Below are 14,712 nucleotides of genomic sequence, written 5' to 3'. Positions count from 1 at the left end.
GCTGCGGGCCCGGCGCACCCTCGGACGCCGAGGTGCTGCACCTCTGCCGCAGCCTCGAGGTGGGCACCGTCATGACTTTGTTCTACTCCAAGAAGTCGCAGCGGCCCGAGCGGAAGACCTTCCAGGTCAAGCTGGAGACGCGCCAGATCACATGGAGCCGCGGCGCCGACAAGATCGAGGGGGCCAGTAAGTGCGCCCGTCCCTGCCCCGGCCCAGCTGCGCGCGCGGGGGTGGCGGGGGTCCTGGTCCAGCTCCCCGCGCCCCGGGCCGGAGTGACTTGGGCAAACTTTCGGGCCCTCCTCCACCTATTCTGGGCCACGCCCCCGCCTCGTCTCCGGTGGTCACCGAGGGCGGGGGGCATCCGGGTCCTCGGTCACCTGACAGGACACCCCTTTCCCCAGCTATGGGGAGTGTTTGTCCTGAGGCCTAAAAGTCCTCGCGGGCTGGAGGTCAGCGGGCAGGCATAGGTCCCCTCACAGGCCCCGGGAAGGGGGGTCGCAGCGGCGAGGGGAGCCAAGGCAGCGGCCCCCACCCAGCCAGAGAACCTGGGGCCAGACCAGACGGTCACCACCCACCATTCTTTCTCCAGGAGGAGCTTTCTGTGAAACTCTTTGGGCTCCCAGGCTGGGCTCTTATTTGGAGAGGAACCTTTGGGTTCCCTAAGTAGAAGTTAATCAGATGTTGGGGTAGGGCTGGCTTAGGATTAGAGCAGGGCCTACTCATCTCCCTCTTGGGCAGAGGGAGCAAGGTAGTTCTGTTGGGTTTGGAAAAGCCTGAGAGAAAGCAGTGGCTGCTTTCCCCCCCACTGTTCTTTTGTTCTGAAGCTGAGTTTTGGAGGCCTGTGTGGGTGGGCAGACACCCAAAGCCAGGGCAGGAGCTCTTGGTAAACGGGCCAGGTTCTCCTTGCCCTTGAAAGCACGTTTCCAGGAATGTGGCCCCAGAAGGGCCAGCCCCAGTGCCTTGGAATCAGGTACTTGTCTCAAGAGCATGTGGCCAGCTTGGGGTCTAGCCTTTTGTATCCTGTGTCCGGTGGCTGCAGGGAGCCGGGAGCGGCTCCTCTTGGTTTCCTGCCTTTTTGCCTTCCCAGGCCTAAGCTTGGCCGCTTTTGTGCAGGTCTGTGGTGGGAGGTGGGAGTTGGAGGACTTTGAAAAAGCCCAGAGTTTTCAGAGTGTTGTTCCACTTAGCGCATGCCTGAGCTATGGCCAGGTGGGCATTCAGCTCTTTCTTCCATCCCCCCGCCTCCCAGTGTGAAGAGATGATGTGTCTGCAACCCAGACTGAGAATATTTTCCTGCAAGGACCTCCAGAGACTAGTCCTAGAGAGAACCAGGCTCAGAACCAGGTCTAGGTAGAGAAGGGAGTCAAGAAGTGACAACCCAGGAGAGGTTCCCACAGACCTTCTTGGGTATGGTGAATATGATGTAGATGGGTGAGATTGGGAGGAAGGAAGGTCTTGTGGTGAGGCAGCCATCCTCAGATACAAACTCCAGATCTGACACAGCTGCTGAACTTAGAAATGGCAGTTGCCTTCCTCAGTGCCCCCAGTGTCCCTCTCAGCCATTAAGAGAACATTTTGGTGATTTGAGAGACTAGATTCCATAGTGGAGGAAGGATAGACACTGCAAAGAGCTGAGATAGTCCCGGGAACATTACCCAGACATCAGACTCCAGATCCAGTTCCCTTCCTTGCCTTTGTGATGCTCCCTGTGCTGTGCTAAGTTGGTGGCACTGGCTGGAGGTTCCCAGATAGAGATTTCCTGGGTAAGTGGCTGCATTTTAAACCCTGCATGTGACCAGCAGGCAATAAGTGTAGCACAGTGGTTGAAGGCAGGTCCGGACGTGAAGCCTGTTTGTTAGTTTTATGTCCCCCAGCCAATTACTTACCTTTTCTGAGCCATAGTTTACTCATCTTTAAAATGGGTGTAATTGGGCCGGTCCGGTGGCGCTCCCGCCGAAGGTTCGGATCCCACATACAGACCGGCCGCTCACTGGCTGAGCGAGGTGCGGACGCAGCACCGAGGGTTGTGATCCCGTTGCCGGTCCCGGTCTGGTATGGGCGCGACACTGAGGGTTGCAATCCGTTGCCGGTCACGAAAAAAGACAAAAAGGAAAAATAAATAAATAAAAATAAAATGGGTGTAATAATATATCCACCAATATATGGTCGTTCTGGGGATTCAATGAGATAATGGATGTAAAATATCACTCCTTGCACATTGTAAATGTGTCGGACACATGGTAAATGTTTAATAAATGTGAGCTGACACATTGCAGTGCCTGACACTTTGTAAACGTTTAATAAATGTGAGCTGTTACTAATAATAACAATAACAATAACAGACCATGACTGCCCTCCTAAACCCTGGACTGGGAGTGTTGAGGGCAGTGGAGTGTGGCTGTAGGAGAGGGCAAAGGTGCAGGAAGGGAGGAGGATGGGGACCAAGTTCATATTTCACTCAGATTGCTACTCGAGAAAAGGGAGGAAATGGTTTTGTTTTGCCCCAAATCTTCTACCCACCCACACATCCATCCATCATATAGAACAGTATTTCTGCAGAGAAAGTGTTTGGAGTTTTGCACATTTGATTCCTGGGTGCAACTTCCTTGTTTGTCAGTTAGGTCCTGAACAGAAGGAAGGGGTGTCGAAAGGGGACGATCTAGTCCATGGTGTCTCAGGTCTTTGGGGGATGGAGGCAGAAATGCAGAGGATCTCATTACCCTAGCCCTGGGGGTGGGTCGGCCAGAGGTATACAAATCTAGTGATCTCATCAGTTAAGTGGGATTCCAAAGGACTGAGGGGTAGACAGAGAGTGTAGAGGGGCCCTAGCCCTTTAAGTTTGGAGGCCCAGATGCTTCGAAGGAATCTGGGCGTGGGGCTCAGACCTTGCAAATGGAGCCTTCATTGAAGCCCAGACTCACTGCTGCCCATTCGTGGGCTCACCTCGTTGGTGGGTTCTAATCTCTGCACCCTTGTCTGCAGACTCTAGGAGGGTTGGGCTACCAGCTGGGTCAACTGCCACCTGGCCTCTTGCCCAGGTGTCTCAGGTGTCTGGCCTTCTCCTGCTGACCCTGCCAGGTACCACACAGTGCTTGAAGCTTGGTCAAAGAGATGAGACACTCCACTCCCCTCAGGGTGTCCATGGACCTGCAGGGGAGCAGTGCGGTCAGTGAGGGAGCACAGCACACATGTGCAACCTCATTCAGTCCTCACTCTGTGCCCTCTCACTTGGCCACTGTGAGATGGGGCTGGCACTTGCTGATTTCTAGGGCAATCGTTCGGCTCAGAAGAGGGGTGGGGAGGTGCTTTAGTGCCCTGTTGGTTGTCTGGTGGTGTGACAGGAACAAGGTTGGGGTTTGGCTTTTATGTTGCAAATACTGACATAAGTAAATAGAAGGCAATTATAGACTTCCTGCTGAGTGCTATGGAGACTTTTCACCGTGTTTTTTTGTTTGTTTTGTTTTGTTTTTGTCTAATACTCAAAAGGGCGCTGGGGAGTGGTTGGGAGTACCATCCCATTTTACAGATGAGGAGATGGAAATACTGGGAGTGATTTGTGCCTGCTCTTTAGGCAGTGGCTGGCCAGCAGCACTAGGATGATTCCAGGCTGTGGTGTGGTGCTGCAGGTGAGCCTCAGGTCCCATGTTCTCTGTGGCTGAGGTGCTGCTCTGTGGAGAAACCTGTGCGCTCAGAACATAAGTGATGACACAAACGTCTTCTGCTTCTGCATCCTAGAACAGCCCGAGCCTCTCTAAGCTCTGGCTCTACACTTTTCCTTCTGGAGCCTTCTGGGGTGAGGTGGTTCACACCCATGTTCACTGAGGTTGCCCAAGCAAGGATCTTTGTGGGTACAATAACCATGGGTGGACACTCCGTGGAGGTGTTCTGTGAATACCGGCCTGGCACATCTATGAGACTTTGGAGCCCCAGGCTTCATCTTTGGCTGATTCTTCAGTAGATAATCTTCTAGATGCCAGGTCCTCGTAGGTGGTGAATGAAAACAGATCTTTGCCTTCAGGGACACTAAAACATACAGTGACAATTCTGAGTAGTACCTTTGGTAAGGGATTGGGGGGAGCGGTTGAAGAAAACAGCTAGCTGCCTCGAGGAGGCAAGTGGGCTCAGAGAGGAGGTGGCATTGGAACCAACTGGCGGGGGCTTGGCCCCGGTCTCTGTGGGTGTCAGACTGGTGAGTAGAGGAGTGGACCAGGATGCCTGCTCTGAGGGGGCCAGCCTGGTGTCACCAAGGGTTTTCTTTGTACTGGCTGGTTGCTCCCAGTGGGGCAGGAACAGGTGGGAGGAGGGCAAGAACACGTGTCTGGATCTCCAGGGCTAGCCGCCCTGCCTGTGTGTTTCCTGTCTGATTGTAGTTTTTCCAGAGGAAATCAGACCACTTAGTTCTTCCTCAGCACCCCAGGCTTGCCCTGATGTGTGGGTTTCCAGGCCCCCCATCCAGCTGGGGCTCTCTGTTTCCTTTGAACATAGGGAGGAGCCTGCTTCACAAATGACTGAAAGAGTAAGCAGCCCTGGAGCCCACAACACCTCCAGCTTCCTCAGGACTCTGTGTGTTTGTGTTTGTACAAAGATGCACAGGCTTGAGTCAGAGTTCAGTGATCTTGGCCACTAGCTTTGCTTTGGGTAAGCCCCTTGGAAAGAGGGGGCATTTATTTGTTCAACTGATATTTCAGTGCCTCTATTTTGCCCAAATACTAGGCACTGAGGGTCAACAGAGGAATAAGACATGGTCTGTGCCATTGAGTAACTCTTGAGAGAGACAATCTTGGAAGCATGTGATTATAACCGTGTTTTATGTTCCATAAGAAAGGTCTGTACTGAGAACTTTGTGAGCGCAAGGGAGAGAGCCAGGAAGGCGTCACAGGAGTGGTGGGTGATCTTTGAGCTGAACGTCGAATGATTGTGAGCTTGCTTGTGCCGAAACTGAGGAAGTGGGGATCGCTCTGTAGGGGCCAAGAACACCTTTGGTGTGGTAGAGATGAGGCTGGGACTGGTTGGGGATGCATTGGTGCTGGAAGGAAGGGGGCTGAGTCTTGGGGGTGGGACAGTAGAGCTTAGTAGTTAAGCATTTGGGTTCTGAACTCAGACTGCCTGGGTTAAAATCCTGTTGTGCCACTGACTTGGACTTCCTCATCTGTAAAGAGCGGATAGTAACAAACAGCATTTATCTCGTAAGGTTTTTGTGAGGATTTGCTGGGAATCTGTGAAATTGCTTAGCATGGAGTGTGGTAAGGTATAAATGTTTCATTGTGGGAGCTCTGATGGGGGAGATGAGGGTTAGGGTTAGGGTTAGGGTCATTAAGTTCCCAGGAAGACCTGGGGTGGGGTGGGGAATGGACGTACCTGTTGTGCTGAGGGCTGGTGCCTGGCCACCAAGCCCTTGGATTTGGAGGCAAGAGGCCCACCCATCCTCTCTCGCAGCTCTCAGCAGTCCCTTTGTTGTCGGGGTTCTTTCCTGCTGCTGGCTTTTGCAGGAGACAGAGCAGTTGGCTGGCAGGAAGAAAGAGTGATGCCCCTTTCTGTGGGGTAAAGGTATCATGTTGGCTTATTTCTAAGTGCCCAGCCCAGAGGAATAGCCCAGCTATCCAAGCACATTGGTGGGTAGACCTCCTTCCTTCCAAAAGTGCTCTAATGCCACCACCCCAGCGTGGTGGGCTACCTCTGCCATCACAGTCCTGTGTCCATCTCTATCCATGCACAGCATTTCTTCTCACTCTCTGCCCTCTCCTGTAGGACAAGGCTTCCAGGAGGCCACAGCTGGATAAGTTGGAGGGAAAAAGTGAGGCCTGAGGTCACAGAGGCCTCATATTAGGATCTGATATTAGGATACTGATTTTCTCCTCTTTCCATTCACTCTCTTAGTCCTGGAGAAGTCAGTACAGACTTTGTAGCTAGAACCATTCAGATTTGGGTTTGGTCTCAGGTCTTCCTGTGACCTTGGGCAGGTTACTTTAACTGATCTGAAACTGATCCTCAGCTGTAAAAATAATTTCTTCCTCACAGAGCTGTATATTAATAATCAAATGAGATTACATATGAGAGCAAAAGATTTTACGTGAAAGTGCTCAGCACAGCATTTAGCACTTAGTGGGCACTTTATAAGTACTTGCTTCCTCTATTCTCACCTTAGGTAGCTGCAGAGTTTCAGCTCTTTCCACCAGTGAGCTTGGCCACAGTGGCTGCTCTAACAACCTGGGCCAGGAGTCTGTTTCCTACTTGTTTTCTTTGTTCCCTCCCTGCATCTGTACACAGAGGACTGGGGCACCCAAAAAATCTGGTATTTGAATGGCGCATTGGGAGTTCTTGGAGCATTTTCTCATCCGTTGTATTGTCTGAGCTTCACAACAGCTCCATGAATCCAGGGAGGGCCAGAATTATTATCCCTCTCTTACAGAAGAGGAAACCAAGGCCCCAAGGGTAAGGTCACATAGCAAGTTAATGGTGGAGCCTAGGATTTCTGAGTCCTGCTATATAGTATCCAGTTTCTTTTCCTACTCTGGGGAAAATGACAGTAAGATGGACTGTTCTATAGGACCAAAGTTTTTTGTTTTTGGTTTTTTTTTTAATGTGAACAGAGATATCTGATCTCTTTTCTGCCCTCTGACCAGATGTGTTTGGCCAGCCCTGGCTTCCATCTGTGGACAAGCTGGACTCAGTCTCCACTCCAGAGCCTCTCCTGCTCTTATCCTTGTCGGGACACTCCTGTCAAGATTCTTGGCCTGCCCAGACCTTTCCCACACTCCTACAGGGGGCAAAAGTAGTAGCTGAATGTTGGGGGACAGAAAAGCTTCACCTTCTTGACTCGCTGTTACTCACTGTTACTGGAGAACATGGGAATCTAGGGCTCTGTGCCCCAGACACTCTGAGAAGGGACTTCCCAGGATCCGTTACAACAAACTCAAGAGCATGCATTCACTCACATGCTCTCATTCGTCCCATGTTCATTGTGGGTCTAGCTACAACAGTGTGTTAGACACACTAAGCTGGATGTGATTGCTCCAGCCTCTGACTTGTTCTAGGTGGCAGTAGGTCTCTAGTTTGGTTTGTTTCCCATCTCACCGTGGGTGCTCATTCCTTTAAAAAAGCAGAAAACCAGCTTTCTTGGGTCTCAGTGGCTCACTAAACAAGCAAAACACCATTTGTCCTTCCCTGGCTTTGGGCTCTGGCATTTGCTAACTATGCCAAGCACTGTGGAGTCCAGTAGTGAACATAAGGTTAGGTAGATACAGCCAGAAAGGACATAAACAGCCAGACAAATGAAATAATTACAGGGTTTGGTGAGTGTTGTGAAAGAAACAGGCAGGAGGCTGCTCTGTCAGTCTGAGTAGGTGAGGGTGTGCTATGAGAACAAATGACCCCAAATTTCAGTGGCTGATCACAACAGAGTTCATTTCTCCCATATGCTACATGCGCATTCCTAAGCCACACCACTGTCCCTGGAGAGGTGCCTCGGTGGCTAGGCTGAAGAGGGATTTGGAGTATGGGGGTTGGGGAGGAATTACTTTCTGACTTGAAGGTGGGTGCAGTGAGTGTGGCTCTGCTGTTGTGGTTATTAGACTGCTTTCCACATGGGTCAAGAGATTGCTTCTTTGAAATAGCTATATAGGTATCTTTGTGTTCAGATTTTGAGGCCCTTACCTAATTGCCTAAGCCCCAGTACACGTGCCCCTATTTGAGCTGCCGCCTGAGTCCAGCCATGGTATCCTGCCATCACCCCAGTGTTAGAGCCTCTTGCTGCCTTGCATCAAGCCACGCCCCAGAGCTCCTCTGCTGGGTGTGCTGGAGCTTCCTGATAGAGTGGGGAATGTGGGCACCCGGAGGCCTCAAGGGTGCGCTCTCAGCCCCCAGGGAGCAGGGAAAGAAGTGTAAGAAGGAGATGGTTCCTGAGTACTCTGGAGTTGGAGGAAGGGGGGTCAGTGGGGACAGTGGAGTTTGTTGCTTTGGGGAAGGCCATGGTCCCAGAAGATGGCCCCAGAGACTTGGAGAGTCTCTACTTGCATCCCTGTCTCAGCCCTTAACAATCTCCCATCCCTCCTGGCAAGACTAGTTCCTTTTGAGGTGGTACTTGGCTAGCCTTTGAGAGGCTGCTGTGGCTATGTGCCCAGGCACAAGTGTTAGCTCGCTCTTCACTCCTCACCTCCCAGGAACCAGCCGTCCTGGGGGAAGCAGGGAGGGGCTCCTTTTTATAGCCCGCATGTAGGCTTTGTGTATAGCCTCTGCTGCTTCCTTCCGGCCCTGGTCCTTCCTGGTGTTGGCCGGTGGCCCTGGCTTCAGCAAGACTGAGGATGCAGAGTAAATGGGGCGGGGCTTTCTCCTGAAAAAGACTGGCATCTCTTTTACTGAGCCCAGGCCTGGCACAGAGGAGGCTGGAGTTAGGAAGCCAGAAAAGGAGGTGACCCAGTCCTTGATCCTGGGAAGCTTGCGATCTGGGACATGCAGAAAACCATGAAGGCCCAGGGCTGGCAGGACACGGTTGTGCCTACAGTGCTGTTGGCTGAGCCCGAGGGCCCAGACAGAATTGGCTTTCTCTCTGTAGCACCCCATCCTGCCCTGCAGGTTCCCTCCCCTCCTAGCTGGCATACCAGTATTGGTAGAGGATCTGGACAAAGGCTGCAGAGTACCTGGAAGCAGGGCAATGAGGCGTGGGCACTATGAAGAGTGGGCAGTTTCAGTGGAGCTCCAGTACTGAACATAAGATTAGGGGACAACTGGCCACACTGATGAGGGCTTGGGCCCATTGAGTTTGACCACTTGTTTGTGTATGATCTAACTCTTCCTTGGCCAGTTGTGGGCAGTTCACTTTGGGGTTGGCTTCCTGTTTTCTTGGACACCTGGGGATATGGCAGAGCTGAAATGCCCTAAGGGAAGTGATTTTTGAGGGCATGCCCCAGGTCACAGTGTCCTTGGCTTGGCCTTGCTTGTGGTGGGAGTAGGGTACTGGCCACACTGGGTTCTGGCTGTGTAGGTGCGGGTGTGTATAAGGGGAACTCTAACCCATGGGATTAAGTGACTTCAGCCTCAGGCCTATAGAGTGTGGGCCTGAGTTCACAGGGTGACTAAATCTAGGAAGGAGGAAAGGAGGGCCCCAGTTGGCCACAGGTCCCACAGGTTTCTCAGCCTATTTGGGGGCAGGAGGTCGGCTAAGGGACAGCTCAATTCGCTCAACTGGGAGGCTGGGTAGCAGTGGTGGCAGGGGCTGATAGTCCCTCTTTGGGGCTCTGTACACCCCCCTGATGGTCTCCCTGCTCTACCACTAGTTGAGTATAAGGTGCCTGTGTTAGCTCGTCAGTCCTAACTGGGACAATGGCCTTTCTTAGGAGCTCTTAGCGTACCCACGAGAGGTTAGATGAGGTAGCATGTGCTGCTCTGTCAGGGATTTTGCTCAGGGCCTCCAGAGGCCAGTAGTGGGATGTAGAGCGTTCCCTCCAGTGAGAACAGCATGCTTGGTGCCTGGCCGCCCGAGCGGACATCCTGAGAACTGGGCCATGCTGGAAGCGTGAAGGTCCATTCAAGGATGTGTGCTAGTGGGATGTGGGGCAAGAAACTGTCCCAAGAGGGTAGAACTAGGGAATGAAAATTGGTAGGGGGAAATGCCAAGGTGGCTATCTCTGTCAGTAGGGGAGGTGATTGAGAAGAATCTGAGTTGGCTTCCTGGGGATGCAGTGAGTGAGTGAGTGAGTGAGTTCACTGTCACCTCAAGGTGAGATCAGAGACTAGATCTCTGACTGAGTGAGTTCACTGTCACCTCAGGGTGAGATCACTCACTGAGGCCTTGCTTCCTCCCAGGAAGTAAAAGGGGGACAGGAGAGTGGCTTGGCTTGGGCTGGCATGGCCCAAAGGGAGTATGGCCAGATGCTGGAGAAAGGCTGGGCCCAGCAACTCTAAGTCAGGAGAGCCTGGTGGTATGCAGAAGCAGGGCGTCTGAGTGAGCAGACCTCTGACTTGATGACTTCCCTTCATTATTTAGAGCATCTCCAACCCCATAGTCAAGGTTTACTCTGTGTAGGGGACTTACGGACGGCCTCACATCCACCCCGAAAGAGATGGCAGTAACACAGAAACCAAAGAGGCAGGAAGCCAGGGCCAAGGTGGTGAGACAGCACAGGACTCAGGGAGTTTTGCAAAGGGAAGACCTCCATTCTCCCCTCTCCCACTTGTTTCCCTGCTTCAGCCCATGTCACTCTGACCCCTCAGTCCTGCGTCCCTATTGTTTCTTTGTTGGGGCGGGGGGGCTTAGATTTTTCTTTCTTCTCCTAACGCATTCCCTTTCCTCTGCCTTGTGAGAGGACCCCACAGGGACAGGGCGGCAGAGGGAGGCTTGCAGGCATCCTGGCTGTGGTGAGTAGGGTCTCATTTTTCTCTTTCCACAAATACTTATTAAGTTCTTGCTAGGCATGGGGCATTGAAGATAACAGACATGGTCCATGTCCTCCAGGAGTTTGTACTCTAGTGGAGAAGACAGACAGCTTTAAAATACACATACAGTTACCACTATGATGGATGCTATGGAGCAGCAGTGCACCGTGCAACCTAGAGTCCTTCTCGTCCTCCCCTGTCTGTGTGGGCCCTACTTGGCCACTTCCGACAGGGAGAGCACAAGCCCAGGGCACAGATGGTCCTGGCTTTGAGATATTGTTGGCTTTGAGATATTGTTGGCTCTGCCACTCACCAACTACCATCCTGGGTAAGTTTATTAACCTCTGTGTGCTCAGTTTCCTCACTTGGGAAATGGGGACCCTAATATCTACTTCATAGTGTTATTTATAAGGATGAAATGAGATAGCCTGATCAAGAGCTTTATACAGTGACTGTGCAAGGTAAATATGTAAGAAATGAGTGATAGGATTGCCTGTTCCCACCCAGCAGAGGTGACTACCTTGTCCTCTGTGCTTCTCAGCTTCTCTTAGTATTTGTCTGTGGACTCTGTTTAACGTAATCTGTCTAGCATAATATGCATGTCTAACTCTTCTTCCCACATTCAAGCTTCTTGAGATACTTGTGTTCCAAGTATGTAGCATAATGTTCCTCATGTGGGTGCTCAGTAAACATGGCTGATTGTAAATAACAAAGCCAGTAGGACTTGTTGCAGGATTGGATTGGATGGGGTGGGGGGGGGAATATGGGGCATGAGAGAAAAGGAGATGTGAGGGATGATTCTGAAGTTTGTAGTTTGTGGACCTGTTTGAATAATAATGCTGTTAGCTGACCCAAGGGGTATGACAAGAGGCCCAGGTTTGGTGAGAGAAGACAGGGTTTGGTTTTGAGGGGTTGACTTGAGGTGAATCGGTAGCAACAGCAAGTAGGCAGTGAGATTGAAGGGTCTGAAGCCTAGAGGAGAGGACTAGGCTAGAGATGTGTTTGTGAATTATCTGCACATTAGAGGCAATTAAAGCTGCAGATATGTCTGACTGACTAGGGAGGGGACAGAGCACCAGAAGAGGAGAGGACCATGACCTGAGCCTTGACAAAGGCCAGTGTTTAATGAGGATAGGCCTGTAGCTCACAAGAAGCAGGAGAAACAGGTGAGGTTGTATGGGAGAGATCAAGGGCAGAGCTTTAAGCAGGAGGGAGGGCATGGTCAATGGTGTTGATTGCTGCCAAGGGGTCAGGAAAGAGGACCATAGAAAAGTGGCTTATGCCCAGTACACCAGTTCTCCAAGTGGCCTGAATACACTACGGCGGCTATTTTATGGGGACTTTTAGAGATCTTGGACAGCCCAGGGACCTCGATCTTTTGGGCCCCCAGCCTCTCTCCTATAGCTAGGAGCCTGGCAGACACAGGCCATCTAGAAAGCACATGGGCAGCATCATCCTGCGGTAGGGGAGAGGTCAGAGCACACAGGGTTCCTGACCTGGATGATGACTCATGAGATTCCTGGGGAGTCATCTGGGCTCTGGCAGAAAAGTTGGGGAAAGCAAGTTTCCCTGCTGCTATTTCCCCCAAAGTGGTGAGGCCTACCTTCCATCCCCTCTGATCCATGACACTCTGAACCCCTATTTCTGGAACATACCAGACTCTTGCATCAATGCCTTGGACTCCGTAACCCCCTCTGCCCTCCAGACCTGCCTTCTGAGCACTCTGGGACCATCCCCACACATTGTCAGCCCCATAGACATCTGCCTGTTGTTCCACTCTTTGCATGACCTCATAGTGATCTGCTTCCCCATCTGTTTCCTCCACTGGTGGAGGTTTTCTCAAGGGCAAGTACTCAAATAAATGCCTTATTGATCTGTTTCCCCAGGACCCACCCCAGAGCCTGACATAGAGTACATAGATGCCTAATAAGTGTCTGATTAGATGGTGGGATGAATGAATAGACCTAATGGATAACTGTTGAGTTCTCTTCCAGCTTTGAGTTCTCTGGCTGGGCCTCCTTTCCTTCCTCCTTTGGGGCCTAGGCGTACTGTTCCCACATTTGACATGGGTGGGATTAGTCTAGCATTCTGCAGAAGAGGGCTGCCTGCTTGGACCAGGTGAAGGTTTGCTGTGGCTGCCCTGCTTTTCTCTGTATACCCCATGTTGGAGCTGCTGTGGGCACACTGCAGAGGGCCTCAGTTCTGCCATGAATCACCATGTGACCTTTGGACCTTCCATTTCCTCATTGCTCCAAAGAGGAGATTCTTCTAGAATCTAGACTCTAGGTGATTTGGATATTGGCAAGAATCCTGTACAGCTGTGACCTGAAGCAATTAGCTGGTAGCAGTGCAGGGTCCCATGTAGGATCCCATAAACCTCCATCCAGCTGTCTGAATGGCCTCTTCCTGTTTACCAAGGTAGGAAAGGGGCTGGATGCCAAGTCAGGCCTGGCTGCTCTTCTCGGTCAGGTGTTTAGGGGAGCAGAGCCTGGGCTCCGCTGTTGTGGGTGTAACCTGGATTCCATGGTTTGGCTAGGGTTTCCTTCTGCATATCCTGGAAAGGGGGCACTGGTCTTCTCCAGCTGGTGGTCTGGTTTAAAGGCAGCTGCACGGGAATGGGAAGGAGAGTATGCCCCAGTGTTGTCTTCCCTTTGCCAAGTGACCTTTTGACCTTGGAAACTTCTGAGCCTGGATCCTCATCTGTAAAATGGAGGTGGATAACTAACCACTTCTCTGTTTTTGCCTTCGTGTGGTGGGAGCTGGGATATACTCAGGAAAACCTCTCCAGCAGATTCATGGGCATGTTTCTGTTGGGAGGTAGAAGGAGAAATGTTGTAGCCTCAGGACAGAGGAGAGGGGGAGGGGCACTCTTGCTCCTTCCAGAGGCTTTGGGCACAGGCTCCCAGCTTGGGCACTGCTGGTCATCCCATGGTCTGGCTACTGCTGCATCAGGTTCCCTTCGGGCCTGCGTTCATGTTCCATCTTTGTCCACTCTTTGGTCACCTCCATCCTTATGCTTCAGAGCTGCGAAAGCCCTTCCAAAGTTGTATGTTTTGACTGGTACAGGAGCCCCGGGGTGCAGAACCCCTGTGCCTCTGGCTCCCTGTGAGTGGGGATCTGCAGGGCGGTGCCTGACCTCCCCCCCCAGGAGCTGGCCCCAGTTTGGCAGCGAGGGGGGTGAGCAGTGGCAGAGGTACAGGGCTGGGAATGGGCGATGTCTGTTTCTCAGCATCCTCTGGGGGAGAAGGCTCAGCTCTGTTAACTTTCCTCCAGGCCCTGGCTGCGTAGTTTCTTTGGAGGGTGATGGGGGGGGGTGGAGGACTGAGAGGGCCCATCTGTTTGCCACAGGCTGTGTGTGGAAAGGGGGATTGATGAGAGACCATTTCTGGGAAGATCCACACACCTCTCCTGGGATCCATGCTTCTGAATCTCCTGGTGGTCTTGGCTTAGGGCCTGCAGGGTGTGGGTGCTCAGAGAGCTCTGCCTCTTTCACTGTTGTTTCCTAAAGCTGTGTTAGCATCCCGTGGTTCCCATTGGCTGCAGGAACCTTTGTGTAGGGACTTCCCAGTGTTTAAGGACTGTACTGGCCCCCAGGGGCCATGTGTCCCCAGTTATGCCGATTCTTTCTCTCTCTGCTTAGTCACCCCACTAACCACTGCATTTGTGTATCTGTTGTACCTTATCAGCCTTTGTTGCCTCACACACCACCTCTTCCAGGAAGCCATCCCTGATACCATCATTGAACATCTGTGGCCCTTGCTGCCTCTGTTAGATAATTAGCTCTGGAGTCTAACTCCCATGTGTTTGTTCCTGCTCTTAAGCACTCTAAATATTTTGAGGACTCTCCGGGACCTGGGTTTGTGTTGGACTGGTGGGAAATGGAGAGAAGATCAGATGTGGTTTCTTCCTTGGGGGAGCTCACAAGCCGATGGCCAAGACACCAGGAAGCTCCAGCAGGTGTGACGGGAGTGGTGACGCACAGGAGAGGAGGGGGCACCTAGTGTGCCACTAGGCTGAGCCTGGTGGGAATGTCGTGCAAAGGCTCAGGAGAGAGGAGCATTGGGGTCTGTATTGCCTTGATTGGACGTAGGCATTTTTGAGGAGGGCTGCACTTTCCCCACCTACCTCCAGTGCCCTCTGCAGGGCTAGGCACACAGACCTAGAGGGGTTCTGGGGTCCACAGCCCCACAGATGGGGGTGGTGAAAACCCGCAGAGGGGAAGGAACCTACCTAAGTAATATTTACTTACCTCTTTCAAGCTCTTTCGACTTTTTTTTTTTAAAAAGATGACCAGTAAGGGGATCTTAACCCCTTGACTTGGTGTTGTCAGTACCATGCTCTCCC

General features: G+C 52.0%; 1 protein-coding gene across 2 annotated transcripts in view; it reads left to right on the top strand.

Annotated features, from left to right (window-relative positions):
* Positions 1–8: 8 nt before the first annotated feature.
* The window catches only part of PLCG1 (phospholipase C, gamma 1), a 36,054-nt gene continuing 21,350 nt past the window's right edge, over positions 9–14,712 (top strand). For both annotated transcript variants that reach the window (XM_008590937.1, XM_008590936.1), the window contains exon 1: positions 9–186. In XM_008590937.1, the coding sequence (XP_008589159.1) occupies positions 72–186 (115 nt within the window). In that variant the 5' untranslated portion in view covers positions 9–71. The remainder of the gene's footprint in view (positions 187–14,712) is intronic.

The sequence above is a fragment of the Galeopterus variegatus genome, unplaced genomic scaffold, assembly GCF_000696425.1.
Source record: "Galeopterus variegatus unplaced genomic scaffold, G_variegatus-3.0.2 Scaffold6476, whole genome shotgun sequence".
NCBI lineage: Eukaryota > Metazoa > Chordata > Mammalia > Dermoptera > Cynocephalidae > Galeopterus > Galeopterus variegatus.
This window is presented reverse-complemented; position numbering and strand designations above follow the sequence as displayed.